This window comes from Enhydra lutris, unplaced genomic scaffold (assembly GCF_002288905.1).
Source record: "Enhydra lutris kenyoni isolate GAN:26980312 unplaced genomic scaffold, ASM228890v2 scaffoldscaffold11, whole genome shotgun sequence".
NCBI classification, from domain to species: domain Eukaryota; kingdom Metazoa; phylum Chordata; class Mammalia; order Carnivora; family Mustelidae; genus Enhydra; species Enhydra lutris.
In genome coordinates this window covers 414,592-436,756 of record NW_019154095.1, presented here as the reverse complement: position 1 = coordinate 436,756, position 22,165 = coordinate 414,592, and the positions used below count along the sequence as shown (strand labels likewise).

At 56.4% G+C, this 22,165-nt stretch overlaps 1 protein-coding gene across 1 annotated transcript in view; it reads right to left on the bottom strand.

Annotated features, from left to right (window-relative positions):
- Positions 1 to 18,724: 18,724 nt before the first annotated feature.
- Positions 18,725 to 22,165, bottom strand: part of LOC111144431 (F-box protein 25) — a 57,592-nt gene continuing 54,151 nt past the window's right edge. Inside the window, exon 10 of the mRNA XM_022498734.1 lies at positions 18,725 to 21,886. Within this exon, the coding sequence (XP_022354442.1) occupies positions 21,797 to 21,886 (90 nt within the window). The 3' untranslated portion in view covers positions 18,725 to 21,796. The remainder of the gene's footprint in view (positions 21,887 to 22,165) is intronic.

Genomic DNA, 22,165 nt, shown 5'->3' with positions numbered 1-22,165 from the left:
GCCTTCTGACTGTTCTTACACCTCCAGGGTGGGTAAGAAAATCACACCCAGGGAGCAGACGGAGAAGAGTGTTGCATGGACCATTTTGGTTTTCTGTGCCTCCTCCTTCGGGAGCTCCTCTCTGCCCTGGCTCACTGGTGCCCCTCTGGCTGCTCTGAGGGCTGGACGGCCTCCAGGGTGACTCGCTGCTCACTCTTTCTCCCTGCAACCTGGGAAGCCCTGCCGGGGGCAGCGGCGGCAGAGGCGGGAAGGAGGGAGAACCGAGCCCTGCCTGCAGGTGGCCGTTGGTGAGGTGTGTCTGTGACCACCATGTGCCATGTCCACACCCAGCAGTTTCCCAGATGCCACACCACATGGGGAGAGCTGGGGCATTCGGTGCTTGAACTAGTCGTGTCCCTCTGTCCCTGCCCCAGTGGCCGTGGCCGAGGGGGAGCAGAAGGCAGAGCTGACCCCCTTCCCGCTGGCACCCCACGTGGTGAACCTGCTGCATTTGGGGCAAAGCGTCCGACACAGCTCCGGGCTGGCCTTGGGTGAGCTGTGGTGTGTGTTGGAGGGTGTTTACACGCTATGTCTTGCTTTGTGTGCTGTCGTGCACAAGCCTGGCCTTTGAGAATCATTTTTTCTTTTATTCTCAACCTAAGCCTCCCTGGAGTATGGATGATCTGATGACGCTGGGTTTTGTCTGCTTTCGTGTGTTCCCGTTGCTGCGACTAAAGGAGGAGTTCGCAGACTCTCTGGGAAGTGGGTAGGAGTTGGTGGGATTTTCCACTGGTTTCTGGCAACATGCTAATGACATTCATCTGCCTGAAATACTTGTAGTAAAAAACCCTTACTTTGGGCTGGGCTTGGCAAAGTCCGGATTACTCTTCATCACGCTTGCGTGTTCTCGTTCTTTGCCTTCGGCTGTTCTGCCCTCACAGACACCGAGGACTCCGGGGCTCAAACCGCAGAGCTTGGTTCCCGCGGTCGGCTGACTCTCAGCGCGGCGGAGGCCTCTGTCCTGGGCCGCAGACGTCCCGCGTCGGCCGCGCCCTCCCGCCGCGGGGTCTCTGTCAGTGGGACGCGAAGGGCCTCGCGACGGCTCCGGCCTCATGAGCTCCTCCCCCGAAGGCCTCACCCACCTCAGCACCTTCACGTCCTGTCGGGGCTTAGGGTCCCAACACGGGAACTCGGAGGGGCGCAGGGGCGCGGACCGCAGCAGCCTTCGTCCCCGGGAGCCGCGGCGCTCCTCGTCCTCCGAGTGGCCCTCGTGGGGAGCGCTGCGAGCGCGGCGGCGGGTGTGCGGGCTTCGGGCCGCGGCGGCGACGCACTTGCGGACCCGTGGGCTCCGGTTCCCGCGGAGCAAGAGGAAGCCTCCCGCCCGCGGCCCCTCGCGGACGCCGCTGCTGCACAGACCGGGTGTCCGTCGTCACTCGAGGCTCTGGCGGACAGTTACGTGTGGGACCAAACACCCCCGTTCCCGCACCCTCCGGACTGAGTCCTCCCCGCCGTGCGCGCGTGACCACCCGCCTCAGACGGGGCTGTGAGGGACGCGAGGGACGCTCCGAGGGACGGCCGAGGCTCGCCGCCCCGCCTCCGAGCCCTGAGGGGACGGGCCGTGACCGAGGTGAGGTTCCGGGTGAGCGCGAGGAGCCGCCGCGCATGTGCGCGTTGTCGCGGCCCGCGGGCCGGGTTGCTGTGCGTGACGCCGCGCTCCCTCGTTCTCGTCCCGCGGCGTGGGCGGGCGGGCGGGCGGGCGGCTCCGCAGCGGCCCTTCTCCCCCAGCCGCGCGTGGCTCTCAGACGCGCGGGCCCTGCGGCGGCGGATGGAGTGAGGGCCCGAGTCCCGCCTCTGACCAGGCGCCCCGCGCTGCTGAGGAAGCCTCGGCTCGCGGGTCAAGGAACGTAGCCGGCGCCGCTTCCTCTCTCCGGGCTGCAGGACGTCGCAGACACGTCCTCGGGCCTCGCGGGCCGGGGCGGCGGGAAGGGGCGGAGGACGGGAGGGTCGCGCCGGCCCGGGTGCGGCTTCTCGGCCTGTCGGGGAGCGGCTGCGGCAGACCCCGGGCGCGGCGGGCGACCCCCCCCCCCCCCCGCCCCCCCCCCCCCCCCCCCCCCCCCCCCCCCCCGCGGGGACAGCGTCTCCCGAGGCCACGCCTGCCTCCCGGCGGCCGAGGAGCAGAAGCCGGGCAGGAGCAGGAAGGCCGTTTCGCGACCTGAAGGTCAGACGCCTCCAAGCCGCCGCCGTCCCTCAGCATTCGTGCCTCTCGCCCCGCCGGAACCAGGCGCTGGCAGAGACCCCGTCCCTGTCCCCGCCGCCACCACCTGCAAACGAGACACTTTCCCTGCAGAAGGCTCCTGTGTCCCAGTGTGTTGCCCGCTGTTCTACTTGGCTGTTTTATTTATTGTTTTAATAAAATCCTTGGTGGTGAAGTCTTTGGAATTTTTTATAAGTTGACATTGTCATTCCAGTTCAGTTAGCCATCCTGAGGCCACACTTCCTGTCACCCCCGGCTGGTCAGGCGCGCGCCCGAGCCTCCCTGCTCCTCCCCGGCCGTCCCCTGGAGAAGCCGCTGTGTGTTCCCTGCGGCCGACTCTGGCTCCGCTGTGCCCCTCCTGTCTCCCTTCTAACCCTCTCGTTTGTTTCTTACACGATTTCATTCCACATATGCGTGAAACCATGTAAGTGTCTTCCTCTGACTGACTTCACTCAGCGTCGTGCCCTCTTGTTCCATCCAGGTCTTGCGGGACTTCGTGTTTTCGACGGCTGCACGTATCCGTCTTTGTACGGGCCACGTCTTCTCTGTCCGTCCGTCCGTCCATGGACACTTGGCTACAGCCATAGCTGGGCAGTTGTAAATGATGCTGCTGCAAACATAGGGCTGCATATATCGTTTTCTAATTTTTTAAATTGTTCTGTATTTGAGAAAGAAAGCACAGGCAGGGGGAGTGGGAAGGGGAGACGCAGACTCCCTGCCAAGCAGGGAACCCCATGCAGGACTCGATCCCAAGACCTCAGGATCCTGACCCGAGCCACAAGCAGACGCTTCACCCACGGAGCCACCCAGGCACCCCCACGTATCCCTTTGAATTTGTGTTTTTGTAACCTTTGGATAAATACCTAGAAGTGCGATTGCTGGGTCGGAGGGTAGCTCTGCTTTCAACTTTCTGAGGACCCTCCATGCTGGCCGCACCAGCTTGCGTTCCCACCAGCAGTGGGAGGGACATGCTGGGCTCCGGGCCGCAGGCATCCCTGTGCCTTCCACGCCCACGCAGGATCTGAGGGGACTGGTCCGTGGTCGGGTCCAGAGCAGGAGCGCTGCAGACACCGGTGTGGGTGACCTGCTGGGCTGGTCCCTGTGGGGCCACGGCAGCTGATGGTGGATGTGTGCGTCGTGGGTCAGGGGTCCTCAGGGTGCGCACTGCCGTCTGAGTAAGCGGCCGAGGGCAGTGAGTCCCCTGGAGGCACAGGTTCCCGCCGGGGGCACAGCCGTACAGACAGCGTGACCACCGTCGCCACTCTGCTTTGAGGCCTCTCCATGGCGTTTCTTGCTTGTGCCGACCAGACAGGGGACAGCGGTCAGCGGGGACGGGGCCCACGGTCCTCAGCGCTGCCTCCGCCCTGGGCTTTGGGTGGAACTGGCAGAGGCCCGCACTGTGGACGAAGGGCAAAGCCCGGGGCCAGGGCAGAGCCCGGGGCCGGGGCCAACCAGCCGCCTGGGTCATGCTTACTGGCACCCAGAGGGGTGTGGGGCTGCTCGTCACTGCATGGCCGTGGGGTCACCTGCACAGCCTTCGGGGGGAGAGCGAGCACAGGTAGGGCTCAGGCCTGGGCCGCCCCGGTGCCGCAGTGGGGCTTCTGTGACAGTGGCAATGGGCCGTGTCCCTCTCCGCCCTTCCAAGGCACGTGCTGTGTGGGGGCTGACGGCGCCTTCCAAACCGTCCCCGCGGCTCGACGACCCCATCCTTCAGGAGGGCCCTGCACTGGCTGCGAAGTCCATTTTCTCCAGGATTACCAATTCCTCGGTAACTTCGGTGCATCTAAAGGAAGACTGTGGTGATTTTTCAGGTTTTGAAAAAAAAATTGGGTTTTTCAAATTCCATCCGAATGGCAGCGATGGCCTGGCTCCGGCTGTCCCCGCGGCTGTGTGACAGCCGGCTGTGCCAGTTCCGCATGGACAGCCTGGAGTGGAATAACTGGGGCCCCCACGGTCTGCAGCAGGCCAGGGACAGTGACAGGCTTAGCGGAGCTTCCCGTCGCCCTTTCCCACGGCAGAGCCAAGGCCCCAGACTTGCACTCCTCTGTGACAGGACGAGGCCCTGGGCTTCCCAGGCGCCCTCCTCCATCTATGTGCGGCGATGCAGGCCATGTGCGGGCCGCGGCAGGGCTGAGAGGACCCCCACAGCGGCTCACATCCCGGATCGCACACCTCAGACCTCGGGAGAGCAACCCAAACACTGACCTTGAATTCTGTCACCGCATCGTTAATGACAACAAGGTCTCTTCCTCAAAAAATAGTAGGATGCCTGGCCTAACAAAAATCTTTACCTTTCTCTCCTGGCCTATGTGTAAATACCTTTAAAAAGTACACGCGTTACATTGCTTTGACGAAGCACTGGCGTGACACGGTGTCCAGGCTGCGCTGGCACCTGCAGCTTTGCGCCGTTGTGAATCCCCCCGGAATGCCGTGATTCCCGCTCCGGCTTCTGGTTTGCAGAGGCGTTTGGCTTTTCTGTTCCTTCGCCCTCATCATGGAAATGCTGTGGCTCATCATCGCCGTTCAGCTTTGATGTGATTTTCCTTGCTGTGGTAAAAATATATGTTTTGTTTAAATACTTTACATATTCATTTGAGAGAGATGGAACACGAGCAGGGGGAGGGGCAGAGGGAGAAGCAGGCCCCCCACTGAGCAGGGAGCCCGGGACCATGAGCTGAAGGTGGACGCTCTGCCGCCGGAGCACCCCGCGCCCCTCTCCGCCGATCTTCACCGTCTCCTTCATTCTGCCGACTTTGGGCTGGATCTGCTCCTTCCCGACGCCCTGGGCTCCGCAGCGCCGCGTTCACCGAGCTCGCCCTGGTATGGGCATGAACGTCCTCTCAGAACAGCTTTTGCTACATCCACAAGTTTTTGTATGTTGTTTTTCATTTTTGTCTCAAGATTTTTTATTTCCCCTTTAAAATACCTTCTCTGATCCGTTGTTTGTTCAGAAGAATGTTTTTTAATTCCCAGGCATTCCCAGTTTCCCGTTTTCATCCTTGTATTCATTTCTAGTTTTACACGCTGGCGGTCAGAGGAGAGCTCCACGTGAGTGTGTCCGAATGCTGTGTGTGTCTGCAGGTCCGTTAGGGTTCAGATCCTGTTTTCTCACTGACTCCGAGCAGAGGAGCCCTGGCTGACAGTGGGGCACTGAATTCCCTGCTGGTACTGCGCAGTGTCCGTTTTTGCTTCGTACGACAGGTGCTTGGATGCTGGCTGCGGGAATGTTCACAACTGCCACATCTGCGGGGTGGACTGGCCCCTTCGTTATTATATAGTGACCCCTCTGTCTCTTTTTACCATTTTTAAGGTTGATTTTATCTGATCTAAAGACATCTATTCCTACTTTTTGCCCGAAATATCTTTTTCTACACCTTCAATCTCCATCCATGTGTGTCTTTATGACTAAAGTGAGCCTCTTGGAGGCAGCATATCTTTGGATCTTGTGTTTTTATTTATTCATTTATTGTATGTCTTTTGATTGGAGAATCTGATTTTTTTACATGGAATTGTTGGTAGATAGGGACTTACTGTTGTCATTTTCTTGATTTTCTCTGGCTGTTTTGTAGACGCATTGTTCCTTGCTTTTTATCCTGCCCTCCTTTTTTTGTATTCTGACGTCCTTCAGTCTCAGTATGCTTTGACTTTTTATAATGTTCTTTTGTGTAATTACTACAGGTTTTCCCTTGTGGTTTTCATGAGGATTTTGTAAAATGGTTTCCTGATAGCTTCAGTAGCATTCTTCCGGTTGTCAAGGCTGCAGTGTACGGATTTTTTACATTGTGTATCCAATAACAGAATATTATAATTCCGGTTATTTTTACCATATTTTAACCTTTAAAGTTGTGAGTGAATTCTGTACCACCATGATTGTATTACAGAAGTGACCAACTATAAATTTACCTTCACCAGTGAGCTTTACATTCCCTTCTCATGCTTTTATGATGTTAATTGGCATTTTGTTATTTCTGCCTAGAAGAGTCCTTTCAGTATGTCACGGAGGGCAGGCCTAGTGGCAGTGAGCTCTGTCCACTTCCGTTAAGGAAAGTGCTGATCTCCCCTCACTTCCGAAGGACAGCTGTGTCAGTCTAGAACTCCTGGTTGACAGGGTTTTCTTTGTCTGTAAATACTTGGGAGTTCATCATCGCATTCTCTCTTGGCCCCTAGAGTTTGCGGTGAGAAGTCACCCCGGCTGAGGCTGGGTCCTTAGATGCAGCTCGTCTGTTCCTCTTGCAGCTCGCCAGGCTCTGTCTCGGACGCCGTAATCACGGCACCGTAGCTCACCGCAGCGCGCCGCAGGTTCAGCTGTGTGAGGTCCCCCGGGCCTCGTGGATCCGGATGTCCACTCCTGTCCCGGGTCGGAAACGTTCATTGTTTCAAATATACTTTCTGTCTCTTTCTCTTCTCCTGAAATTCCCACAACGTGGCAATAATCCCCACAGGCTTTCTTCACGCGTGTTTCTTTCTGCCCGTAGTTGGCTAATGTCAAAGGTCACTCGCTCTTTTTCGGCATTGTCAGGTCAGCTGCTGAAGCCCTTGAATTTTTCTTCTCAGAATTCATTTCTACAATTTCTGGGTTGTTTTGTGGTTTCCTTGTTTTATTTTTCATTTTGCTCGCGTGTTGTTGAGCGCGTTACTCCGCATTCCCGTGTGATCGCTCACTGCCGTGCATTCATGGTTGTCCTCGCAGGTTGACTCTGGAGGGCCAGTGGCGCCCTTCGAGGGCCTCCTGGATCTCGCGCTGCCCCCAAAGGCCATTCGGCCGGAACCGGCTTGCTGCCGAGGCGCTCCAGCAGGAAGAACTGTGCCCGGTTTTGGATGCTTCACAGCTTTCTCCTTATGGGCCAGGAAGTGGGGTGCAGCTGGGCTCTGGGTGGGACGGACGCCGTGCTCTGTGCTCAGAATCTTTTCCTCATTTCTGCAGCCGCAGGTCTTGGGTGCCACTCAGTTACAGAACGTGGTCTTGTCTTCATTTTTCTGGCTGTCACTTCTCCCTGAACCTGACCTCGGTAGTAAAGAGCTGTACAGCCTGGTCCTGTGTCTCCAGGAGGCGCCAGGCCTGTCTGGCCTGCTACAGCGTGTCCTGCCCCCAGACGAAGACACCCCGGGGTCCCTGCCTGACGCGGCCGCACTTGGGAGTGGACCCAGTCGCTGGCGTACCTTCGAATGGCCTTTGGGATGCGGGCTCCCCGGAGGTCAGGCTGGGCCAGCTGGGACCTGCAGGGTGACTGAATCATGTCGAGCACACGTGGGACGTTCCCTCGGGCCCCTCCTGGCCCAGGACACAGAAGGTGCGTTTGAGCCTGCGGCCGACTTGGCGTGCGGACCACACGGCCAGGACCGGAGTCGCTCGCTGAGCGGCTCCCCTATGGCCGAGCCCGGGCCTCTTTGCCTGCAGTGTCCTGGGCCCTCCCTGCCCAGCACCTCTGCTGCCATTTGTGGTCTCACTGCCATCCTTGCGTCTGACTCTGCCTTTTCCAGTGACGCATCTGCCCTGAGATAGTGTCGCTCACTCCCTCTGGTCAGTCGCGGTGCCTCTGCGGCCCTGTCGCAGCCATGACCGCATGCGTGCTGGGGCGGAGCGGCGGAGCCTGTGGCTGCCCGTCGGGGGGCGAGGGCTGGGCTTATGTCCCCCCCACCCGCCCCCCCCAGTGCAGGGTGCAGGGAGTGGCATGTTCTGGGTGCTGTGGTCCCCGCTCCTCGGACTGCTGGCTGCGGGGCCTCGGGCGGGGCTGTGGTTTGCTGGCCCCTCCCGCGGCCCGCTTGCTGACCAATGGGGACGCATCGCCCTGGGAGCCTACGCGTGGGCTTGGTGGTGGGATTTTCGTCTGCTGTGAGATGATCCCACACCCCGTCGGGCCAACATCCACCCTCTCGAAAACGTCTCTGCCTGTGAGGAGAGTTCCTGGGGCCGCTCTTGCCCGCGTCCCATCTGCCGGCGCCCACACCCCCGGGGCTGACTGTGGCCTCGACGCCGGCCTTCCACCCCACCCCCCCGCCCCAGCAAGCGCGGCTCAAGTTCTTGGGAGGAGTTTGGGGTTTTGGCTGCACGTGGGCACAAGATCAGGTACCAAGCTTCCTCTTGGCACAGCTGTCCCTGCCAGTAGGACCCCAACGTCATTCATGGCCGAGTAAGGGTCCACACACAAGTACGGGACCCTTGGGCAGCTCCTGCATCTGGGCCATGGGGGTGCTCTGGGCCGCTTGCAGCTCTGCTGGGCGAGCCCCGCGCCCCCGGCCAGCACGTGCTGCCCGCTTTCCGTCCCCGCCGCCCTCCGCCGTAAGGAGCTTCCCAGGACGTCTGTGGCTGGTGGTCTCCTGGGTTGTGGCCCCCAGAAGTGCTGTGAATGGTGTCTACCCCCACGTGGCGTGTGTCCTTGGAGCAGCCATGGCGTGGGGGTGTGGTGGCCAACAGACCTGGCCCCAGGGCACGATGCGATGGGCAAGAACCCAGCCCCTCGGGAGACCTGCTGTCCTTGCCGCGGCACCCAGCAAACCATGTCCGACATGTCTGTGCATGTCTGGAGAGGGGCCCTGAGCTCCCGGCCTCAGGGGAGGCCCCCAATGTGGGCAAGAGACTAAGTTAGCGCTGAGGATTCTGTGAACCCCTGTGAACCCCCCGGGAACTTCCTGGGTGACACAGGGCCTGGGACGGAGCAGCCGTGCTGCTGAGGGGCGGCCCCTGGCACGTGTGGGTCCGTCAAGCACTCCCCCCTCACCCCCCCTGGTGCTGTGGGACCAGGGAAAGACGTGGCCTTGCCCCGAGCGGCTCAGCAGGGAGTGAGCAGGGCAGGGTGGTCCTGGTGGACCTGGAGGTCCTGCGGGGGCGGGGGGGGTTGCCGATGCCTGCGGCCTGGTGCCCACCCACCCATGGGCTCCTGAGTGCTCAGCAGACATCTGTCCTCCTCTTCCCCCGGGGCTGTTTCAGTCTCAGCGGCGTGAGTATGGCCGTCCCTACTCTGGCCTCGAAGGGCCCCGGGCTCCTGTCTTGCTGAGAACCCCCCTCTGCCGAGGACCCCCACGTCGAGTCTGCCTGTGTTCCTGGTTCATGTGGCCAAGTCTCCTCCCCACTGCGTGGCCCTGACCAGTCACACCCCCAGTCGCACCACGGGCTGGGCCCGCTCCCGTCAGGACCAGGGGGCGCTGGGCTGCCTGCCACAGCTGACCCCAGGTCACGGGCCTCCCTGCGGCCCTGAGGCCCCCTGAGTGGCTTCTGTGGCATCAGACTCTTGGGTGTGGCCGCCAAGGGTGTCGCACCGCCTCCTGGTCCGGTTTCCCGGGTTGCTTTAGGTCACATTACGTGTTTCATGTCTCAGAGCATTAGAGTCACCCTCCTCCAGGCCCTGTGTGCGACCCCGGGTGCCCTGTGAGTTCACGGGTCAGGCACCTGGCCCAGGGACCTCCCTGCCCCGTTACTTCCTTCGTGTTACTGCGGACCCTGGGACCCGCACAGAGCCAGACACGGAGACCGAGACGCCGCCTGATGGGTGTGGTGTCCCATCTGACTCAGGCTGTGGGGCGAGCTGAGCGCCCCCCCCCCCTGCTCCGGAGTGGGGGCCCCCGCCGTGAGGGGGACCGCATGGGCGCGCTCAGCAGCGGCGGGCAGGGCCTGCGCCGGCGGCTTGCTCGGGTCCCCACGGTCGCCGGACCCAGAAGCCTCCTCTTTCCTCCCTCAGAGCGACTCTCTCTCTCAGGGTCAGGGAGCAAGCTTCCGAGGCTGGAAAGAAGTGACTTCTCTGTTCAATAAAGACGACGAGCAGCACCTGCTGGAAAGATGCAAATCCCCCAAGTCCAAAGGGTGAGTCCACGTGGGGCCCAGCGGGAGGGCCAGGCTGGCGGCGGCGGGCGGGCAGTGGACAGAAACGCGCTGCGCTCGTTTTCGTGTTGCGGCAGCAGGAGAAAGTGAGGAGGATGCGTTTCGGGGAGGGGTCACGGGGTGGCCTCCAGAAGCCCCTTGAGAGCTCACGGGATGACTGAAAGGTTCCCAGACCAGCTCTCGAACTCAGAGCTGGAAATGGCTCTTGGTCTTCAAACAGCCTCTAGGCACGTGTGAGACGTTCACTAACTGCAGAAAATCAAGGCAGGAAAAAGATTTTCGAAAACCATGTATATTTAAACTGGCCCATTGCTGTTTATTACAAGCAGAATTTTTTAAAGTATGTTTAAACATGAAAAGATAGAATCAGAGAGCTGAGTGGGACTGCCAACAGCGTGTGTAAAGGAGGTGAGCCGGTGGGCCTGGCCGCAGACGGGGCACTGCTGTTTGGGCCAAGGGCGCCCAGGCAGCCCTGCTCCAGCCCCACGGCCAAGATGCTTCCTTACGCTCCTCCCTGGCCCCCATGGAGGGCTGTGGGCCTGGGTCCCCGGGGTCGGCATCTGCGGGGTGCCTCTGCCCGGGGCTGCGGCCTGGGTTGTGCGTGTGCCGTAACACCCTGGGGATGGCCCTGCTCTCGGGCTGGAGGGACGCCGGCCTGGCTCCTGCCCCCTGCTGTCTTGTCCTCCCCACGCCCAGGGTCTGAAGCTCAGTTGTGTTCAGCAAATTACCCACTCGCAACTTCTGACAGGCGAGCTGCACGTGTGAACGGCCATGGCAACGGCTCGATAAACGGAGCGTTGGTCCTCGTCTCTTCATTCGCATCTGCAGCTTCCTGCTACCTACTCTGCTCAAACACGCAAGCATTTCCTTGTGTGAAAACTCGGCTCTTTGCTGTGTAGAGCCAAGTGTTCCTTCAGATGCAGCTTCCCCCCTTCGTTAATAGGCAGGGACTTACTTTACTAATTTTAATTCAGATATAATTACAGATTTGCACTTACTTTATAAATGACTTAAACTTGTGAAAAAGTGTTTCGTGTGCACAGCAGACCCTAACTGAGGTCCCGGATCACGGCGTTACCCACGCGCGGCTGTCTTGTCTCCCACAGAACTAACTTACGGTTAAGAGAAGAGCTGAAGACAGAGAAGAAGTCTGGATTTTGGGACAATCTGGTTTTAAAACAGAACGTTCAGCCGAAGAAACCAGATGAGATTGAAGGGTGGGAGCCTCCAGCACTCGCTCTCGAAGAGGTGACGGCCGACGCAGGGGACACGGCAAGCGGCTGCCCCCCTCGGCCCAGCTGGGAGGAGGACGGCAAGGGCTGCAGGAAGTACAGCAGCCTGGCGAGCTCAGGGAACAGCTCCCGCTGGAGCCTGCGGTCGGCGGGGAAGCTGGTCGGCATCCGACGGCAGAGCAGAGGCCACCTGACCGACAACTGGGAGGAGCTGGAGTGACCCTCTGGCCCCCTCTGGACAGGTGCGCAGAGCGCGTGTTCCCCACCCACAACCGCTAACGTGGCCCCGTGTCTTCTCTCTCCGTGCAGGCCCGAGAGAGTGTGCCGTCTCACGCCGTGTTTGTTCACACGCCTGCCGCTGCCCTGGTGTTTCTGTGAGGACGAGAGCAGAGCGCCTTCCCCGCCTGCCCGCGTCCACACGGGCCTGCCCGCAGGCTGACGGAGGGGAGCCCCAGCCTCTAACAGCGCCGCTGGGCACGGTCCCGTGAGCTGCACCCTGCTGTCCTCCCCTGCGTGCCCCCCCCCCGTGTCCTGCATGTGGTGTCCGTGTGCGTCCGTGACACTCGACTGTAGCGGCGGGCTGGACCCTCTTCTGCTCCCAGAAGCCCGCAATCTAGCCGTGAAGCCACTCTTCCAAAGGTTATGTTAAACTGCGTGCGACCCAGCGAATTCAACTTTTTTTCATCACAAATACCAGAAAATCAAAGGTTACATCTGGTGCAGCATGAGGTGCCACTCTCCGCTTTACCTTCATCTCTTGCGCTGGCAGGAGGAGTCTCCCGTGTGCACGGAGGACGGGGACAGTGGTTCCTCCTTTAGGGCTCCTCTGAGTCGTCCCAGACGTCCACGTTGTGATCTTCATGTTTTGCCGAAAGTGTGTTGTTCTGTGGCCACAGGCTCAAGAGTGCCGTGACGTGTGGGTCAGGGTTAGCAACTCGATCCTCTCAGTTACTCTTGGGAAACACGGATTTGCTGATGGAGTTAAAACTATATAAAATACTGCAAGTGCCTCTTTTCTATAACGTGCAGGTGTTTGGTTTCCTAGTGAGCCAGCTGACGTGGCCGCGGCTGCAAAGCAAGGACAGGCCGCGCACTGGGCTCAGGGCTCCTTGGCAGGACCGCCGTGTCCGCAGGCGGCGCCCGTGGCTGCCTGAGGCAGTGGTGGTTTGGAGGAAAAGGTTTAGAGGTTTTTTTGGCTAAAAACAAAACCTCCAGTGACACTGTGCATACCTCTCGTGAGAAAACATGCTCCCCCCTGTTGGAAAATACTTGTGGGACCCCACGCAGGCCTAGTGCCAGGACTCCTGATGGTAACAGCGTCAGTCTGTCCTTCATCCGCCCATCTGTCCATCTTTCTTTAGTAGATCAAGGAACTTACTTGGGCATGTCTTAAGTTTGTTAGGACCTCGAAATGCTGGGGGGTGTTTGGTGACAGAGGGAAGCTGGAACAAGTCCTCAGGGAAAGGGTTCAGTTGGTGGCCGTGGCCTTGCGGCCCTGCCCAGGCTGGCTGGACTCGGGCACGCATGTCAGAGCCAGAGCAGGAGGCACTGTGTCTGGAACCCGAGCCCCGCGGGAGGTGGCCGCACACCTGTGTGGCAACGCTAAGTGCCTGTAACTCACCTCTGTGCGAGTCTGTGACACGAGGCTGGTGACACTGTTTCTGAACATCCGAAGACAGAGCCAGGTCGGAATTGGAATACGCACTGGAAATCACATTTTTCTTATTACAAAGATTAATGTAAAAACAAGCTTTTTCTTCTGTTGTCTCAGACTAAATGAAAATAAGTATGTTTGTGGTTTTTTAATATATTTATTGCTGTGCTTTGGGAGAAAAGTATTTTTCTTGATCGAGTTTACCGAGCAGCTGTGTGATGTTCACGGGTTAGTGAGAGAATGTGGTTTTGGGGTTTTTGTCTGGGAACACACGACATCACTGTGTAAAGGGCCAGTGGTCTGTGCTCCTTTTACTGTTGCTTATTTTGTAAAGGAAAATGACTGGCGTTGAAGAAAGGAGAATTCATTCTCAGCTGAGGTTTTACAAGAATAAAAGTACATTCATTTCCTCTTTCGTTACTAGTTTGCGTGGTCATTGGCATCGACTTTGAGGCGAACGCTTGCAGTGACTTTAGTCACTGGAAGCTGATGGCACTTTTCTTGATACCTTAACCCCCATTTTAAAATGCAAACAACACAAGGAGACAAAGTATCCGGGATGTACCTTTTGCATATCTGAGCAGTGGAGCCACCGGCTTCCACTGTGGCCAGCCTGTGGGGAGCCAGCGGTGTGCTCTGAGCGGACTTTGGGGTCGGGCACTGAGAGCCGCACCCAGTGGAGAAGCCGCGAGCGGTTTTACTTCATCACCATCTCTTGGAGGAAAGTCCGCGAGGAACAGTGGCCTGTTCCAGAGGAGACGGGTACATACCTCAGGAACTGGGGACACACGCAGCCAGTGGAGCTCTGCTATCTGGGACCCGGGGGTGCAGGTACGTTGGGGGGGCACCCTGCACTCCAGTCCTGTCCTTGGGGTCCTACTACATACAAGGGGTTCACAGGTGTGTCCCCCACCCTGCCCCCCATGACCTCCGTGCCTCCACCTTCCCAGAAACCAGGGCTGAGGGCGGTCTGCACTGGTCAGGTTCCCCGGGGCCATGGGATCTGTGGCGAGTGGGTGGACAGACCCCCGGGCCCCAGCCGACGCGGCTGATGCCCGCAGCCGCCAAGCACAGGGAACCCAGCCGGCGGCGTGACTGCCAGCTGCGGTGGGGGGTCACGGGGATGCCGTCCCAGATACCCCACATCCTGTGCGGGCAGCAGAGAAGAGAATGCCCATGACCTATAGAGTGCGGGCAGTGGTCAGGCCTCTGGGGCCGTGGCAGGAGGGGCCCCAGTGACCGCAGGGCTGGCTTTGGCGTGAGGGTCTGGGCTATCCGAGACCCCCTGGCAGGTTCAGCAGCGCCCACACCGCCCTCTTCCCGTCACCTTTGGTGATGTGCAGTCCGACAGCAGCTCCCTCAGTAGCTGGCTGGGCTGTTTCAAAATTAGGTTTCTTTAAGCATTTAAGCTACGAACATACGACATTTCAACCCTAAATTTACGCTACCAGCATGCGCTCCCACCGGCACAGTCTACAGACGCCCACACAACACAGACTTCCCCAGCCGGCCGGAAGATGTCCGTCTAGCTCCTCGTAACCTTTTCCTCAGAACCGGGATATGGCGCATAAGCTACGTCTGGCCACCACGACGCGGCGTTTGGGTCAAATACAGTACGTCAGGGGGCTGTCCTCCCGGCACTGCAGGCAGGGCTGAAGGCTGCTGGGCCCTGCTGGGGCCTTGGGAACCCTGCTTCCTGCCAACACAGCCTCCCCGGGGCAGGCGCCGGCATCAGCACACCCACCGGGTTTCTCAGCTGCCGCGGCTTCTGACAGATCGCACGCCCCCAGTCGGTGCCCACCTGCACGGGTTGTGCGAGAACCTCCTGGGGTTCTGATCGCACCGCGAGGCCCTTACAACCTCTGCCTCTCGGGCCACAATCTCTCCCGTGTGTCCGGAAGCAGCTACACTTAGAACACACCAAGCCTGGCACCTTGGGTGGAAAAATTTGTGTAATGTGGTTTTCAGAACTGCGGGTGACACACTGCCGTCCGGGGAGAAAGGCTGGATAGAATCTCAGCTTTCCCCAAGAGTCACTAGGATTGGTCTCTTTGGGACGACTTCCACCGAATGTCATTTCCTTAGTAAGTCAAAATTAGTGTTGGGGTTTTAGGAAAATATTGACAAGATTTTAAAAAGTACAAAGTTTAGATAATTTAACTTTTCAAGAGAGCTGAACGAGTCTGAAGTGGGAGGGATAATGGGAAATACCACTCACTCAGGGCGTTTTGAGAAGTGAAGTTTGTTCTTCCTTTGGAAACCAGAATTTCAGAAGTCTCCTCCCTAGAGGCTTCAGGGCTGGTGCCGGAGGTGAGCCGGAGGTGAGCCGGAGATGCCAAGAGCTTCTGTTCCGTAAGGAGTCTTCAAAGCTCAGCACGGAGAAGCTGCAAGCGAGAAGCCCCGCTTTCCTAAGGAACCAAGGAGGAGAAGCCCCGTCAGGAACGCACAACTCCAGGTGTCCACGAGGGCGTCGCTTCCTCCTGTTTCTTTCCCTTTATGTTTGGGAGCTTAGGTGGCTTCAAAAGTCATATGAAATATTGGGGAAATCTATCTAAATGTGAATAGTTACCTCAGACAGAATCATGGGTAGCATTTAAAATTTCCTGTGTACTGACTTTCTTAGAAAGCTGCTTTCAGGGGCGTCCGGGTGGCTCGGTGGTGAAGTGTCTACCTTCGGCCCAGGTCGTGATCCCACGGATCGAGCCCCGCATCGGGCTCCCTGCTCAGCAGGAAGTCTGCTTCTCCCTCTCCCACTTCCCGTGCTTGTGCTCCCTCTCTTGCTGTGTCTCTCTCCGTCAAAGGAATAAATAAAATCTTAAAGAAAATGAAAAAAAAAATTAAAAAAGCTTTTTACAATGAACATCTATTACTTTTTAATAAAGAGAAAGAGAACAGTTATTTTAAAAAGTAAAATGTTAAGTGTCAAACATATATAAAAGAAAAGAAAAACAAAGTAATGGGGTGGCAAAACTATGGCCTGCTAGCCAAATTTGGGCCACCACCTGTTTGTTCATGGCCCGTAAGAATTATTTTTACATTTTTAAATGGTGAAAAAACTTAAAAGAATCCTGTATCATGATACATGGAAAGTGTATGAAACACATGATTCTGTCGGTAAAGTCTGACTGAACACAGCGCACTCTCGTGGACAGGCTGCTTGCCGTCCGGGGTTTTGCTGAGCGAGTGGAGGAGGGGCACGTGGCCCACAAGGCCCCGTATGTTCACAGAGCAGGTCTGCTGAGTCCTGCTATGAACTCCTGGGTGAACCACCCTCCTAGCCTCAGCGATGATCCAATTTTGTCTTATTTAGGTACTCCTGACTGAACTATGGATGTTACAGTGAATCCCAGACATCCTATAATTTCATCTTCATGTTTAAATAAAAAACAGTTGGGAATTCATCAAGAAAATACGATAATTACAAACATACCTGCAGCAAACAGTGACAGAATCGAAAGAGGAAGCAGGCAGCTCCAGGATAACAGTAGAGACATCAATCTTCTACTTTCAATAAAGGATAAAATCCACCAAGTGATAATTCACTACATGCATTAATAGAATGAAGAGGAAAACATTATTTTCATTGATGCAGAAAAAAGCATTTGATAAAAAACAAAAAAACTAACTCAGAACAGAAAATCTGCCCTGACTTACTAAGGGATATAGAAAAAGGCCACAGCTAACCCACTTGGTGAGAAAAGACTGAACGTTTTCTCTAAGGTCAGGAATGAGATGAGAAAGTCCACTCTCACCACTCCTATTACCTACACATCGTATTAGAAGTCCTCGTCACAGCAATTAGGCAAGAAAAACAAAAGGCATCCCAACTCTAAAAAGTATAACTACTTATGAATGATACGATTTTATTTGCAAAGAACACTGAAGATTCTACCCCCCCCCCCCAAAAAAATCCAAGAAAACCAAAGCCACCACTAAAAAGCAGAATAGGCATGCTTAGGAAAGTTGCAGGATACAAAATCAATATAAAAACAACAGCTGTGTTTTTATACATGAACAATGAGAAACTGCAAAGAGAAATTAAGAAAATCTCATTTACAACAGCAACAATGAATAAAATAGTTAGGAATAAACTCAGCCATAGAGGCTGAATTACCGTACGCTGAGAACTAGGACGTGGCTTAAAGCCATTAGAGCAGACACAGACAAACGGGAAAACGCACCGTGCCTGCGGCTGTAGGACTTATGATGACACCCCCCAAGGTGATCTATAGATTAAACGCACTCATCAAAATCTAGTGGTTTTTGCAGAAATAGAAAAAATCCTAAAATTTACATGGACTTTCAAGGGATCTCAAATAGCCAAAACAATCCTAAAAAAGAATAAAGTCAGAGGATTGACATATCCTGATTTCAGAACTCACTATGAAGCTACAGTAATGAAAATAGTTTTGTCCTAGCGTGAGAACACACAGAGACACACAGACCAATGGGACGAGACAGAGAGCTCGGAAACACACTATCACATACACAATCATGATTTTCAACAAAGGTGCCAACACCATTCAGTGGGGGAAAGGACAGTGTTTTCAGCAAATGGTGGTGAGAAAACTGGACGTCCACATGTGAGGAATGAAGTTAGGCCTTACCTTACACCATACATAAGTATGACCTCAGTGGTCCAAACGCCTAAACGTAAAAGCTAAATAAAACTGTAAAAGTTCTGGGCAAAAGCAGAAAGTTTCGTGACCTTAGGTTTGTCAATGATCTCTCAGGAGATGAAAAGGTCAGCCAACGCTGGGAAAAAGGGAAATGGGCTCCATCAAACTGATACCTGCACTCATCAGGGACACAACAGTGAAAAGGCAACCCGCACAATAGGGGAGCACATCTTCTACTCATATGCCTGTAAGGAGTTAGTATCTAGAGTAGACAGGGAACTCATGCAACTCAACAATAAAAACACACAACAAAGAAATGGGCACAGGACTTGAACAGACATCTTTCCAAATACGACAGACAGATGGCCAATGGACACACGAATAGGAGCTCCAGGCCACTAATCACCAAGGGGACAGAAACCCAGACCCGCAGGAGACACCACCTCGCGCCTGTTAGAACGGTCACTGTATGGTGACCGCCCCAAAACAGTGTTGGCGAGAACGTGGAGAGAGAGAGGCACCGCGCTGCTGCTGGGATGCAGACTGCGGGTCTGCGGAACGTCGTTCAGGATCTCCTAATAATGAGAGCAGCATGGAATGAGCATCTGACGCACCGATTCTGCTTCTGGGTGTTTATCCAACGGAAGGGAAAGCAGAGAGAGAGGAGAGATACGGGCACACCCTCGTTCACAGCAGTGTCCCACAGACGAACTGTGGTCCGCCCGGGCAACAGAACACGGCTCAGCCCTGAGCAGTCAGGAAATCCTGAGACGGGCCACGGCGTGCATGGACCCTGAGGACATGACTTTCAGTGAAACAAGCCGGTCACAAAAGGCCAAGTACCAGATGATTCTGGGACATCCTGCATCCAGGGTAGTCAGATTCCCCACTGCAACAGGAGGTGGCGGGACCTGAGGGCGGGAGCCGGGAAGTTAGTGTCTAATGGGGACAGGTGAGCACCCAGGACAGGCAGATCCTAATGGCCTTCCTGGTACCCTGTGCAAGCCGTCGGGCCTCTCACTAGGCAGTGTCTGACACACGAGGCAGGACCAAGGGTGGAGGGTGGGGTCAGGCACGTACCCGCACAGGGTTCACGGAGGAATTCAAGTTGTATTTCATAAACACGGCATCTTCTGCCTCTTCAGACTGGTTTTCAGAGGACAGCACGGCCTCCTGCTGGTCACTGTGGGGCGAGCAGCAGACCGTGTGGCGGCGGGTTATCGTGGGGGCCTTTGCCTCTGAAAGAGAAAGGATCTTCCAAGAAGGAAGCTGCTCGTCAAGAAGGAAGCTGCTCGTCAAGAAGGAAGCTGCTCGTCAAGAAGCACAAGCCCTGAAGCTCGACTGAGCGTCTGAAGCAGAGTAACACCGGGGTCCCTCCCACACTCTGCCCTCAAACAGCCGAGCGACCACTGCCAAGGCGAGTTCATCCTAAGTCTGCCCGGACGTCCTCACCCTGACCACAACAGGACGAAGACAGCCCAAGAAATTCAGACTGAGATCACCTATGGAAAGCCTGTGTGGTATCAGCAAACCTAAACCAGCAAGTCGGTACGAAAAGGACGATTTAGCGCCACCACCTAGTGGGATTTCAGCCCAGAATGCAAGGGTGGTTCCACGTGCAAAAGGCAACCAACGTGGGGCCCGTGGCAGGCTCCATCAGTGCCGCACACAACCCCTGACACCGGGGTTGTAAGTCTATGCCCCACAGTGGGTGTGGAGGTCACTTAAAAGTAACATCGTAAAGGAACAACAAAAAATCAATCAATGCTTCGTGCCACATGAGCCGGATGAAGGATGAAGCCACGTGATCTCAACGGATGTGGAAAAGCATGACAAAATCCAATACTCTTCTATGATTAAAAAAATCCTCAAGAAAGTACAACCGGAAGGTTAAGCCCCAACCTGATAAAGGCGTCTACAGGAAGCACACGGCACCCTCACACTCACAGAGGAAACAAAGCCTTCCGTCGGCGGGAAGCACGACCGATGTCTGCGGCTGGCGTGGCACCACAGGCCCCAGCCCAGGCCGTCAGGGTGCCCAGACTCCAGCTGCGTGTGGACACGTGTGGGCGTCTGCACAGTGACCACCGGTCTGAGCTCAGCAGGTCACGGGGCACAAATACCAACACTTGACGAGGGGTCTGGGGGTCTAAGGACAGCATTTACAGCACACGCTGTCAGCAGTCAGACGTTAAGTGTCCTACAGCAGACCTAGTTCCTCGTACAGAGACCTGAACCATCAACAGGGGCGCGTGGTGAGGGGTTAGAGGTCATCTCCGTCCTCTGTGGCCACACACCGGGTGAGAAACAGCTTCTTGTGCCACGAAAGGGGCAAGGCTGCATCTGGACGGCCTTCCTGGCTGGCAGTGCCCGCTGAGGCCCACCCGGTGCGTGTCCTGCCTCAGGCGTAACCGGGTGCCTCGGGCTGGCCCTCTCGGGCTGAAGGCACAGAAGACATGCTGTGGGGTCTCCAGCTCACAGTGTCCCCTAACAGACCCGCATTCAAAGCACCGTTCCAGTGTGCAGTTCAGGACAATTCTGCGTCTCACCCCCTCCTGCACATGACTGATGGCTGCCTGGATGCCGTCTGCCTTCTGCTCAGCCTGTGGCCTCTACTCACTCCGTGTCTTCCCCAAGGCCGCTGAGAAAGCTGCCACTGTCCGCAGCTCGGCCGGGCCTCCCACGGACCCCCCGGACGGGCTAGCAGAGCGCAGCGGCTGTGCTCCCCTCTGTGCTATGGACACATGTTTGGGGGACAAGAGCTCAAACTTCAACGTCCTTTTAAGAAGAAATCAACACCAAAAAAGACCAACAGTGAAAACCGGCAAAAGACACACGTGAGGCAACTTACCCAAAACAAAAACCCACAGTCGATCATACAAAGAAATGTGGACACACCTTGTCCCTCACTTCGGCCAAGAGCGCCGGGGGAGGGAGCCCGCAGCAGCCTTCTTTGGGGAGCTCAGGCGCTCCATGTGTCGCTGCCGGGAAAATCCTAACCACTTCCGGTCACAGGAGTAGTCTGGACACATCCTCCAACATGTGATGCCATCCCTGGGGCTCTGCTCCTCCTTCGTCTCAAGGGGCCGGAGAGCCTCACATGAGCTGCTGACAGCTTGCCCATCCCAGTTCCTCCGTGTGCAGCAGGAGTCAGCGACACCCTGCCTCCCGTGACAGTGCACAGCCAGCAAAACCCGAGAAGGGTCAACAGGAAAAGCCCCTCCTGCGACCCACAGACGTCCAGGGCTCCACGCCATGTCCCGGGGGAAGCACATCATTGGCCCTCAGCACCAGGTCAGCACAGACAGTGATACTGAAAATCCCAAATCTTTATTTACAAAGACGCGAAACCGCAAACCATTTTTATATGCTTAGAAGAGGAAAAACTTAGGGCAGGAAGGAGAGATGATCTGCGGGGGTTCCCACTGCTCTCCCACAGCGTCGGGGTGGGAGCTCATCTATGTGGCAGGAGCATGGTCTTGGGGGACAGGGTCCTGGGTGACTTGTATATTCTTTCATAACATATTCCCCAAAATATCCAAAATAGACATGCATTATTTTAAAAATAAAACAATCTTTTAAAGGTTTAAATCAACGATATCAAAACCACGGACACTACTTTTTCAGAAAGGTATAAAATCGAGGAAGTCAGATAAGTAAATAAAGACGATTTATTACTTTGTCTAGGAAAGCACTTCCAGGACAGTGAAGGGGCGGCTGCACCGGGCGGTCCCACCACCCACACCGTGGCTGGCCACAGACTGACCACAGACTGACCACGAACACAACGGTACCACACGCTGCCCTCGGCTCACTTCCATCAGTGAGGACTCACTTGGACACAACCAGTGCAGTTAAAATACATATTAAGAAAAATAAATATTCTGCACCCCGTATTTACAACAGCCCATTGTTCTGTCCCTGCCCCTAATCACTACAGAATCAGGAAACTATGATCTGACGGTCAAGCACAGTGGTAGCCGTGTCAGTGTGGCACAGAATGTGGTGCTACTAACCCAGGACCTTACTGAGCCATATTAATAAACACACAACGTTGCAAACCGTCACAGGCTTAAACGAAGAGAATTTTAGAGAAAGTGAAATGATTTTGCTTGGGTTCCCTGACCCCCTTTCAGAACAAACCAACGCCCTGTGGCCTGTCCGTGCAGGGAGGGGGAGGCGCGTTCTCCAGGCTCCTGTCGCTCCCTGGTGACAGCACAGCACAGCGAGCCCCTTCCACCTTCAAAACTTGAACAGGTCGATGAAGTGCTGTGGGGACACAGGCATGAAGCAGCTGTCGGGGTCAGCGGCGGTGCAGGGGTGCCCCGAGTCCTGCAGGAGGAGGCAGAGGGGTCACCACGGAGCACCCGGGCCCCAGCGCCGTGTGGAGGATGCGGACCCGCGTTACAAGGGCAGACGGGCACGGGGGTTTGTGAGCAGAGGCAGGTGGCCCAAGCTAGAGGGCCAGGACCGGGGGTTCTCTGCCTCCCTGGCCTGGCCCCGGAACGCGCACTCCAACAGCAGGGCGCCCCCGGGAGCTCGCACTCAGTGGGAGACTGGGACCCTGTTTCACAGGAGAGATGACTAAAGAAACAGGCGCTCCGCAGACTG